Below are 12856 nucleotides of genomic sequence, written 5' to 3' on the forward strand. Positions count from 1 at the left end.
TTCCAAAATCCTCTTTACCTTGCCTTTTCTATAGCCAACATGTAAATAGGCAGCTGATCAGGCAATCTAGAGAGAAGGAAGTAGAAAGCATACTTAATGGGCCCTTCTCACCCTGAAAGGTAGCAGGAATCTTGTTTGGAGCACTCCTCTGTGGTATTCTTAAAAGTCAAACATGCTGATGAATGCACAGGGAAGTTCTCCACCTGTCCCATGCAGTAAACTACATTCAGTCACCACAGTTTTTTGAGGCACTTCTCTTCCCTGCACCACCCATGTGAATTTAACTGTAGGAATCTATGTAGAGCATTATGACTCTAGTAACTGTTAAAATATTAATGTTAAAAAGCAAAACCAGGAACTGTCACAGCAGTCTTTGCACCTTGTTATTTAAGATCAGGTATCTTTACTGAAATGTTACAGAGATTTGTATCTTGACTATACATAATTATTTGGAAATTAAAAATGATCACATACAGATCACTGAAGAGATAAAGTGGAAACACAGAGCATCCAGAGAGGTGGCGATCTAAGAAAGTGCCTGCTTCATCTACAGCAATTACTCCTGGTCCTTGGGAATTAAGGCTGGGCTCCAAGGTCCTAATCCTGTTAGGTCTGTGACACTGGCACTGGATGCATCTGTCTGTCATGGGATGGTGAAAGGACTATGCTGACATACAACACTGCCTACTCCCAACCCACAGTCCTTTTCATGGCTGTATCTGTGATTCCAGGCTTCTCCTTAAAGTCCAAGAAAATCCAGGGTACACAGGCCAGTGGACTGAGGTTGACCAGGTAGTCTGCTGAGTGTCCGCCTAAAAGGAACTCTAACATGGCTCTGGTGGATGAAATAAAATAATTTTCATGCCCAGACACAATACATAGACTTTATGCAGCCTACAAAAATCTCATTCATGAAGAATTTAAAGCAAATATGGGCAAAAATCCAAGCTCTTTTCAATAAGTTATTTAAATAGCAGATGTCAATGAATATGCCTACATAAACTAAGCCTACATAGTGGCATTTATTTTAATGAGCAATTTAAAAGCTTGTCACTTGGGTCTATTGAGTGAACAAATATTAAGGGAGGGTTTTCTTACATTTGATTTAGAAATGTTTTCTTTCTCTCCACACCCTGGTATCATGTTGCCATTAAAAATACATGATAACGTAGCTTAGTATGTAGAGGAATATAGAGAAGAGTACACTCTATACAATCACTCTGACAACACAGAAAAGGCAGAGCCAAAGGCACAGACTCCACTATTTGAGATGATCACCACAACAAGCCTCGTAACTGCCACAGGATTTTTTGTTCTATTATTAGCTGCATAAAGAACTTCCAGAATTCAATCAGATTCTCACACTTTAATGAAGGATTGCATGATTGTCAGATTATTTGTCTATACAGTCACTAGTGTGTGTATCTCAGTCATAATATGGAAAAGAACCGTATTCCGTATTTAAATCAGAAGAATACTCAAAGCCAATGCAAATAAAAACTAGCAATTTGCCAGTAGGTTCCAAATAATCTTCTAAATGTGACAGCAATGAAATCAAGCTTAAAATTGTCAAACCACCGTATAACTATCAGCAGTTTAACCTTATTATCACTGTTATCATTTTATCATTTTTTCCCCTCAGACCACCTTCTGAAATCCCAGTTGCCTGAACAATCTTCAACAGAGGAACTGGCTCACAGAGGAGAGGATAAAATCCTTAGCATATCTAAGGCCAGCATTCAGAGATCAAGAGACTAAGTACATTGGATACAATATATAGGGGACACAGACACAAGGGCCTGAATAATGAACTTACTAAAATTAATGGTTCAAGAAAAGTAAATGGAGCAGTTCAGTATACCCTTCTTCTAATACAGAGAAATGTGTCAATATTTCAAGGCCATGAATTCTAGAATGGAAAAAAAAATCATGGGGTTTTTTTACACAATGTACAATTCATGAAATTCCTTCCAATTATTAGTATGAAAGTGACGAAGGATTTTAAAAATCTTGTGATACTTATGTGAACACATTTCCAGTTACAAGGAGTAGGTTCAGAGCATAAGCCAAAATTAATTGATGTACTTCGAAAGAAAGTTACCCTTATGGGTAAATTAATCTATAATAATAAAATCTAAGGTACCAACAGCTATACAATAGTTATCTCATTGGGTACTGGTTCTTGATCTTTTTAGCAAAAATTAAAACCACTTGCATCAACAGGGTTATAAAGCCTTAGCTACATCAGTGCTACTTGGTTGCAGTTCGGCATTGCTATTCTACCCTAATTATGTGAACAGTTTCTGGTCTTTACCAGGATACTCAATGCCCTTGACACATACCAGAGGCATGCCTTCTAAGAACTGAGAGAAATACAGTTCTGCCACTTTATTTCTTTGTGATCTACCTGCATCAAATTTATTGCATTATCCAGTTCTCAGTGTGACTATGTATTTTAAAAGATAAACATACCTATAGTTGTGATGACTGTTCCAGCAAAGAAAAAGGCACTTCCAAGGTCCCAATGACTGCTGTTGTTAGAGGAATTTCCTATGGGACTGACTCCTGCATTATCAGCATCAATAGCATGCTGCAAAGAAAGTGACAACAAATCAGCCTTATGCATACCATAAGATACCCTATGCAAGTCAGTATAGGCTCCAAAGGGAAATTTCTATGACCATGGGAACAGCTTAGGTTTAAACTTCTAAATATCTGCTCAAAGTATAGTAACATCCCCTGTAGACAAGAGCTGAATATATGACTGAACTAAATAGCTATTAAGGTGGAAGAAAGATACAATGCATAGACAAATGACAAAAGATACAAAGCAGTTGAGAAGTAGAGCACCAACATCACAAAGAGATCCATAAATATTGTTCTTGTAGCAATAACTGTCAAAGAAAAAAAATCTCCAATGAGAACAGCTGATGTTAGAAGCAGCAAGAAGGGTGGTAAATACAAATAGTGTTCATGAAGTCAACTGAAGCCAGTCAGCCAAGGATTTTAATTGCCAGACAATTAATAATTAAGATATTTATATTTTATGCTAACGGAAGAAAAAATAGGAGATATATATATATATCTCATTTGAAATTAACAAATAGGATAGCTATGGAAACATCATGAAACATCTTTGTGATCAGCTAGAACTTCCCAGTTGTCACACTGGACATGGCCGCATGTCCACATATATAGCATGGTAGAGAGACTCCCAGCTAGTGCTTGAATGAACTAAATCCAGAACAGAAGCTGAGGTAGCTATACTGCTTCCAGGTCACTGTGCTGTGTCTCACACAGCACTGAATCGAACCAGGCAGACATATCAGCCTGCTAAAAGTTTGCTTGGGAGTTTCTAAAAGTGCACCATGTTGTATCATGGGGACATACACATTTACCTTTCATTGAAGCTTCACAGTCCAAAGGAAGATAGAGCTAAATACATCAGCCTCCAAAGCACAGAAATATATCTCTCGCCAGAAGCTGGCACATTCAGCTGAATTGCTCTAAGTTCACTTTTGAGATGCCCTTTGGCACATATTCTCTAGTTGCTTGTAGATCTCATGCAATCTATTGCCTGTTGTAGGGAAATTCAGACCTCACTCTGGAAGAGCAGCTAAAATGATTGCCTTTCAAAGTAAACCTCTCCTTCTCAAATATTCCCAGATGTGATTAATTTCCATAAAACCAATGCAAAGGAACCAAGCTTCTCTCTTTCTGCCTCTTACAATTTCCAGCTCTTTGCCTTTCTCCCGTTCTGTTCCAAGCTCACTTCATGTTGCTGTTATCATGCTACTCACACTACTGCCAGATCTTCCCCTACTCTCTCTCTCTGACGTTTGCTCCTCCTCCTAAACATTGTCACCAGCCTTTAGCCTTGGTTATTTCAGTGAACTTATTGCCGGGCTGAACAGGATAGGCAAAGTGCTGCCTCTTACATCCTCTCTTTCTTTGACTTTATTCAACACAGAATTCCCACCTATCAATACAAGTTTGTTGTGACTTTTCTTATTCCTTTTTTTTAACCACTTCTCTTTTCCCTCTGACTTATGATCTATGAATTGTCACCGTGATTTTTTATTTTACTTTTTTCTATACAGTCCATGTGCAAAAAGCAAGGTTAACCATTCTATTTTACCATTGCTCCACTTCTCATGTTCATGTCTATGATTTATCTCCTGATCTTCTCTATAACTTCCTATTGTCTTGTGCTTTTAGCACTGACTTTTAAATACATCCATTTAACACCTGTCCTATCCCTAGCTTTCATGATACACTCTTCTCCTCATTCACCCCTTCTCTCTGATGGCTCATCTGTCACATTTTTTCTTTTCTTCCCCTTCCATTTTGCACTTTTCCTCACTCATTTTTTGCCTGTATTTCCAACTGACTTCATTGTCACTAATGTTCCTCTACCACATTTTCAGCTAATCTGCTCCCCAGTGCCCCACAAAAAGGGAAAGGAGTAGGAGAAGAGGTGCATGGGCAAGAACAGAGGCCAGGTATATCTAAAGAGATCAGTCCAGGACAGCCTTTTTTAATGATAGAGCTGCTGCATGCCAGGCTGAGCTGATTGTGAAATTACAGCATGACCAAGCTCCAGACTGGACTGGTTGCATTTCATGTGGGCAGAAAGCCAGAGTTCCTCAGCACCTGTCCATACCTCAAGAAATAGGGATATAGAGAAAGGAAGTGTTTAGGATCAAACCGTTTGAAAGGGTTTCTGTACCAGTTGCTGGCATATTGCAGGTGGTGTGAAAGCAGAGATCATGTGTTTGTTTACCCAGAAGAGCGTAAATCAGCATAACAGACAGGTTGCCTGTTTAAATAGGCCATGACACACTGTCAGCTACCCCGGCATGTTACTTCTGCCAAGGAATGCTGCTTGCCTTCCCCTTGAGTGTGTGAATGTCAGCAAGCTAATTACAACACTTTAATCACATTTGAGTTTACACAGTTTAGCAAGTCTATTTAGGGCCAAGCACTAATGCCTGAAGTGAAGGAGCATCCCATGGCCTTAGGTAGCTTTGAACTTCTCAGGGTACCTTCTCATCCAGAACAAATTATTTTTTTCTTTAAAGCTTGACTGACATCATTCATTTATAAATATCCAACTATCCCAATGCTACCTCTTAATACATAGTATTTTGCATACAGCAATGGAGGACAGAAAGGGAGCAGCAAGAAGACAGCAGCCCTGCAGTTAACAGCACTTAAACATGCAATTTCAGGCCATGCAATAAGTAAAGGATGCCTTAATGCCACCACCACCACCAGCCCACCTACACAGAAGTATCCTGCTAGATGAGGACTGACACAAAACTCAAACAAAGACACTATTACTGGCAAGACTCTTCCAGTTCACACAGACCATGAAATTTTACAACAGTTTCCCATCTCTGAAACTTCAGATAGTCTTTGCAGCATGATCTGAAGAGCTGCATCTTTGGGTTATCTTGGAGTAGGAAAAGAACTAATTTCCAGAGTGCTAACCGCTCTGGGGGCAAACTTTCCACATTTAAGACATTGTAAACTAGTAGTTTCAGGTATTTTTATAGTTGAAGTATCATCAAAAGTAACAGGTCATCAAAGTATCCATAGTTGTTTCACACTTATTCCTTTCCTGATTACTACTTCTTCCTTCTCAAGAGGAGTTACATGCACAGTGCACATTTTTTCCATATTTTTTATTAATTTAAAAAGCATTCTTCTTTAATGAATAATTATTAATCTATGGTAATTTATCTTTTGAAATGCTACCCATTCAGGTAAGGCAGTAACTTGGAATACCTCAAAGGGCTGAAATTGTCTTACTTACTGTTCAAGTAATGAATGTGTCCTAAAGCCGATAGGCTGATAGAGGTGAGGGAAATGACAAAACTACCAAAGTAAATCCAAGTACTCAGTATTTTTTTTTTGCAAAACATGTATTTCTGATCACAACTTTCAGTTTGGTTCCCTATCATTGTATAGATGCGTATTTTACTCTTGGCCCCTTTGGTATCAGCACACTACAGTTCCTCTGTAACCAAAAATACATGGCCTGGTGAATCTGCGTGGGACTGAAGGCAAACACCACAGCAAAAGCCCAGCATATGTGGTGATACTGGGACAACTGAATCCTGTATTCCCAAAGAGAGTGCAATCCAGACTCCATCTCAATCTGGAATAAGCTTTATCAGTTCCACCTGTTGATATTCAGGAAGCAATATTTAAAGACTATGAGGCATGGGCCCACCCTGGGCTGCCTAATTGTTAACATATAGGCATGTAAGACCAAAGAAAGATATAGTGAACACTAACTTGTCTCACCAGGTGTCAAGGGTTCCTCCCCCCAACATACGATCGAAATAGTATCTCTTCTCTATGGATAAAATCAATGTTATTCTCCTTATACCAAATAGAAACTACTGGGGTTTCACCATTTCCCTGCCCCAGAGACCCTGTACAAGTGTCAGGCTCCAGCTCCCCACAGCCCTGCCCTGCCCAGACACAGGCTTCATTGAGCTGGGGCCTGACCTGTGGGCTGATGTCCCATCCCAGCCTCAGATCATCCACTTCTCCAGGGAGGTGCCTTATAGTCTGGGCTGGGGGATGCCCCTGGCTGCCCCTGGCCAGCCATGCCCTGGCTGGCAGTGGTGGGGTCCACGGCTCTCAGCTCCCTCTCCCCTGGGGTGCAGGTGTCCTCACTGTGCCCAGATACTGACATATCTGATCCTCCTCAGTGCGTGAGTACATGTCAGCCTTCACTAATGTATTAGGTACCTTGATCACTAATTAAGAAAATTATATCAAGAAAATTCTAGAGTTATGCCCATAGGAAACAAGATAGCTGGGAGCTAGTTCAGGTGATGAGGAGACAGGAACCAAACAGACCGCTTCTGGTTTCTCTGACAAGAAAGGCTTTTATCTGGTTCACTTGTTCATGTTTCTTTCATTTCTCCAGTAAGATCCCAAGCATGAAGAAGACAAATCTTTTCCAAGGACAAGCATAATACCCTTCTTGAGTGCTGAGCTACTGAAAGGATGTACCCTATGTGTAATCAAGGATAGGAATTTGATAAGAAAAGAAAATTCTTGTAATCTTTTTTCTAATTCCATTAATTCCTCTCCACAGATCATGCTAATCCAATAATGATTATGTCCCTCTAAGATTCTTTTTCAAGCAGATTCCTATCAAGCATACAAAAAGTGGTTTCAATTGCCTTTCATCCTCTGATGTTTTTCTATTACAATTATGAGGATGCTTCTCATTAGCAAGCAGCTTTTAAAGACTAATTCCTTAATAACTTTCCTCTATACTCCCTACCTCACCCCTCATACTGTAATTAAGGGATCCTCATTATAAATTCCTATTTATTCACTTTTTCACAGCATTTTCGAAGGACCAAGGTATAATCAAAAGTAATAAGCTTTGAAAGCCCACCCCTTAAATATTTCCGCCTATCCCATAAAGATCGTTAGGTGACAATCAGCCAGATCGTGATCTACCTTCACTTACAGTGGTCTGATTGTTGTGCATGCACTGTATCTGAGGGCAGACCTACAGCATTCAACAAGGGACATGCAGAGATCTAAGTCCAAAGGGTTTAGCTCCCTGCAAACTTCTTAGCTAAGTTCTGGAAGCAACATAGCTACAGGACAGCTGCAGACTTCTGCAACATCCTAGGCTCAGTCTGTCTCCTATACAACTGGAGTATCTCTGGACTGAATTTACAAACTAGGGTCCTGCACCAACTTAGACGGGACTCAACAGATCTGAATTGTTTTTTCATAACCTTTTAGCGGTAATAAGGTAAAATAAAGAACAGGGGCAGAAGGGGAATTGGGACATATAGAAGACAACCTCCAGAGGCACAGGCAGAAGATTCAATAATCAGATATTTACCATTGTTTTTCTTCACAGTTCAAATAGTCTTTTCCTGTCTTCAGCAACAGGCAAGTCTTCCCCATAGTTAACTCAAAATACTTCTTTTTTTCTGCTCCATCTAGAGCTTTCTTCTAGCACATGAAAGCCATCCAAGTTCTCTTCATTTTACAAGGAAACACCCTGAAAAGACAAGCTGGCTTATGACACAAGTGAACTTGTCAAGCAGCTGAAAACTGAAACATCTTTACAGGATGTTCCCTTTCTTGCTTACCTTCAGGACAAAAGTAGTTCAGAACGCTAATAAAAAGTGCCTACCCAAAATATGAACTCTTACTAAAATAATTAGCCAGTAAAGCCCGACTAGCTTATTTCCAGTTCTGCTTCCTTTTCAGCTTACAGGTTAACTCTAATGAGTTGCTGTAGTCATTACTGGACATTGATAATATGACTTATTTCCCAGGTGGGTGATTTTTTTTATACTATAATCACTCACACTCCTAAATTAAACCCTGAAGGAAAAGGAAGAAGAAAACAGCCTGCCAATAACCTAAGTAACCTACAGTAGCAAGCTACTCTATCTTACGTTATGTGCAGGGCTCATTATGGAAGCAGGGCTCATTACAAAAGTTTTTACTCATACACAGTGCACAGACTACATAGAAACAGAATATGAATACCCTTATCAGGTCCATAGGAATTACTTTGCAAAAAGACATTGATGGTCTTCCTGCCTGTCTCTCCTAATGATAGATAACATCTGATCTTTCTGAGAGGCATAACCTCCCCATTATACACTCTAAGTATGTGTTATTACAAAGGCAAGATGACTTCTTTTTGACCCTAGCTACTAATAAGTTTATGCCATAACGTATAAGAACACACAAAAAAGTTTCATAACATGTTAGCACGTGTAACTACCAATGTTATTTTTCTTTTCAACTTTATGTCCAGTCACTTGAGTCCTGCTTCCTTCTGTTATTTGTTCAAATGGATACAGTACAGCTAAATACACTTGCAGCACCTGAAGTTTTATTGTCTTTTAACATATTCTAGATTTCACTTCTCTCTTAACTCTGAAAACTCAAAAATGTTGAGATACAGCACACGATTTTGTCATTTTCTTATTCTGGTATTCGCCATTGTGCCAAGCTGTAGATCACATAAGGCATTAAATAAGAAACTTGCTTCACTGCAACAAATGTCTTCAGACAGAAATGGGCTTTAAAAATATAGTTAAGAACTTCCGCTTCAGGTAACTTTGGACAATATGACTGCACTGTAAAATATTTGTTATTGTTAAGAAAAAATTATCTGTCATTGTGTTAGTATTAGACAGACCTGAACCAAAACCCAAGAGATAAATACAAATTTAAAATACTTTGAATCTTCCTAGGGATTTGCACTGCTTTCATCACTATATTACTTCTGAAATCTATGAATGAACTTCACAGTCCAGACTCAGCAATTCACATTTGTGCTACCAGTGCTAACATTTGCAATGGGTTATTGGAGATCAAGTTGGAAAGGATGTCTCATCCACACTGAATTTTAACAGCTTCCTCATACAGTGCCATACATCTTCCTTATAGGTCTTCCAAAGGAGAATCCTTGGAAAGAGTGAAATTTAGGCAAAGGGATAAATTTTTCCACCATTAGCCTTGTAAAGACCATGACACTCCTTTCCCCTTCTCCTTAAAAGATTGTTCCAGAGCCACCCCACAGTAAAAGGATACAAGCCAGTTCTAAGGTGTCTTTTTTTGATTTTTTTTCATATTCTCCAAAGCACAGAGGTGAATCGACACAGTCATTCTGGAGAGTATGATCTGCGTTCATCTAAAGGCTTTCAGGTAACCAAATAACATTAATTATAAATAGCTCCTTAGCAGTAGTCAGGTGCTAACTGCACCCAGCACAGCAGCCAGGACCCATGGAAGTTGCCACATCAGTCTGAAATCACAGTTGTAAAGGCAGATGCAACATTTGGTGCAATACAGAAATGCATTGCTCCAGCCAGGGAGATGTCACTTTTGAGATCATTGACATGAAGGCATGAAAGCACAATGTTAACACCCTGACAATATCTTCAAGCAGCAGTTCACTGTTCTGTGCAAGTCAGTTGCAATCAGAGTTTTCTGTACCAGCATACCCAACTACATCCCTGGAGTCAGTTTCACTCCCATGCATACAGAAGAATCCAAAGGAACTTGCTCTTTATTGACAAATCTGTTTCAATATTTTACATCACTTGGACTTAAGACACTCACATGCTAAGCTGCTAAACCCATTTAATTTACCTTTGCAAAATGATTTCCAGTTACCCAGTGTAATGCCTGAGGACATACTGAAATCTCAGGAGATTATAAGATTTCTTCAGAACATCTGCCCTCTAATGACACAGTATGCCTGTTTTTTACTTTAGTGTCACCACTTTTGAGGTGAAAGAAGGAAAAATGTTGTGTAAAATAAAGAACTAAAACTGGTACATAGGCTAGAGAATAGGGGCTATTTAGAAATCTTTGTACTGCAGTTGGTATGCAGGAGTCTACCATCTTGTTGAGGTGCTTTGCTTGTCGCACCTATTATGTGTTCTTCTTTCTGCTAGAAAAGAAAGCATTTTGCATATCTTTTAATAGTGACATTTCCATCAAGGGGATACAAACTTCTTGCTTTTAGTACTTTTTAAAATCCTTTAATCATCCAGCACACATTATACCTAAGGAGTTGAGGGAAATACAGATCTCTGCAACACTGCCATGAGAAACACATCTGAACCAATATCCCTGAACAGAATTCACCCTGCCAACCAAACGCATTCACCTGTCTTTTGCAGACAGATGAAGGATGTGATCCAAGCCAGCCCTGATCCAAAAGCTGTATAGTCACATCAGCACAATACCACTTCCTGATGAAGCAGGTTTGGCTTCTTAGGTACGGTACCAGGCTGCCCAAAGCTACAGGTACACAGCTTCTGACTCAGAACTGACCTGTCTTCTGTGAACACAGAGCATAAACAGGGAGAGCACACATCTATCTGCAAAGAAACAGAAAGAATTTGTTTTGCATAGGGGAGGCAGAAGCACACTGCTGTCTACATGTGTGGGCAAGGGAGAGGAATTAATTAAGCAATGGGACACTGTCTGTGGAAGACCAGCTACAAGGAAACTGAACAAGTTCAGGCTGAAAAGTAGGAGAATGCTTTTTCCATCACAGCAGTGATACTTCAACAGCTTCTTAAAAGAAATATTAAGCTTATAAATTTGATTCACTTACACAAAGGGTTTTATAACACAGTCAGGTGGATGGACACAAGAATCCATGGGATAGCTCTGTGTTCTTTTAAACAGCCTGAAACCACAATGGGGCTCTGGTGTGACACCCCAGAGGGAAACACATTGTGCTCTTGGAATGCTCAGACACAAATTCAGGTCTGAAATATGAGGCTGGAGTTCACTTTTGAAATATATTCCTTAGGTATCTCATATTTCTTATCTAATCTCTATTTTCTCCAGGCTGATAGGTTTCTACATGGGATCCTAGAAGATACTTTACTGAAGTCTTGTAAGATCCATAATACTTTCCTTGTCTAGAGTTTTAATCAATGAAAGATAACTCTATCCTTAATAGACCTTTCTTGCATGTTAATTCATTTTCCACTTATTGCTACACACTTGATATTTACTTCCTTCAAAACTGATTCTAAAGCTTTGTATACTAGACCAGACTAAAAATTCTGTAGTTCTTAAATGCCAATTATTTTCCATTTTTATCTGTATACTCCATCATCATTCATCTACCGAAAATTCACAGTAGTAAACCTATAAATTAAGATAACACTATGTTCAGAATTCTTGGCTGAATATTTATTTCAAAGGTCCCACCTATCATTTTCTGTTTCATTCCTGGTTGCTCTGTTTAATTTTGGAGGAAGAATTAAGAACTTAATATCATTTGAAAATTTACAGAGGGCAAATGTCTTTGAGCAAATCTGTCACCTCTCAAAAATTTCTTCCAGATATTAAGTTCTGATTTTCTTTGCATACATTTTTCATTATTCTAGTGAATACATTTAACCATTATTTACAATGTTTTGGGGACATGGTTTCTGTTTCCCAGACTTTAAAATGACTGGGAAAGAACCTGCTCTTCACACTACCCATTGCAAGGGTTTTGTGAACAATTTTGTTCCCCACCGAGCCAGCTGATCAATGAACTACCAAGCCATTTATCCTAACTTCCAAGAATTACTCTCTTCTTCACATGGCCTACCTGAATCAGTGTCTCCAGCTCTAGCTGGGTTACACAAACATGCTCCCGAAGAAAGTCAGCCTTCTCTAGGGCGATTGTGTTCTTCTGCCTGCTTTCAAAGGGCTGCTCCAGGGCACGGAAGACGAGTCCTCCCGTCACCAGGTAAACTACCACCACGACAAAGATGGCCACCACTGTTTTCCACTTCATGACTGTCTGCAGGCCTTGAGAAGGGGCTTCCATGGTAGCAACGACAGTGGCTCGGGAGGAAACAGAGAGTCGTGGAGCTGGGTAATGCCCGTTAGTTTTGGGCTTGGGTTCACAAGCTGGAACTGGTGAGGGAACAGCCACTGAAACACAAAGTAAAAAAATCTTATTCAAAATCAGATCTCTAAGGGTATGACCTTGATCTTCATACACAACTTTCCTAAATACCATTTTCAAAGACTCTCGCATAAACCATGCTATTCATATAGATGCGATTCTTCTCATCTGGAAGGCTCTATGTGTGTTTTGTCCATCTATACACAAACCACCTCAAGGATTTGCTTCACCCATTACCTCTAGAACTGGACAGGCCAGCTGCAAAAATTTCAGAAGGATTCAGAAAACCATTTATCCAGTAAGAACATGAAAATTTTGACTAGTTAGGATATAAATTGCACAAGGTGGTGTTTGGTGAGAGACCCTGGCAGTGATTTATGTCCTTAAATCATAATACTAATAGCATTAATAGTGCCA

The 12856-nt window shown here is 39.4% G+C and overlaps 1 protein-coding gene across 1 annotated transcript in view; it reads right to left on the reverse strand.

The window, feature by feature from the left end:
- Window positions 1-12856, reverse strand: part of KCNK10 (potassium two pore domain channel subfamily K member 10) — a 65730-nt gene that overhangs the window by 27378 nt on the left and 25496 nt on the right. Inside the window, exons 3-4 of the mRNA XM_074821568.1 lie at window positions 12137-12465; window positions 2473-2590 (exon numbers count right to left, since the gene is read on the reverse strand). Of these exons, the coding sequence (XP_074677669.1) occupies window positions 2473-2590; window positions 12137-12465 (447 nt within the window). The remainder of the gene's footprint in view (window positions 1-2472; window positions 2591-12136; window positions 12466-12856) is intronic.

Source organism: Strix aluco, chromosome 4 (assembly GCF_031877795.1).
Source record: "Strix aluco isolate bStrAlu1 chromosome 4, bStrAlu1.hap1, whole genome shotgun sequence".
In the NCBI taxonomy this organism is placed as follows: domain Eukaryota; kingdom Metazoa; phylum Chordata; class Aves; order Strigiformes; family Strigidae; genus Strix; species Strix aluco.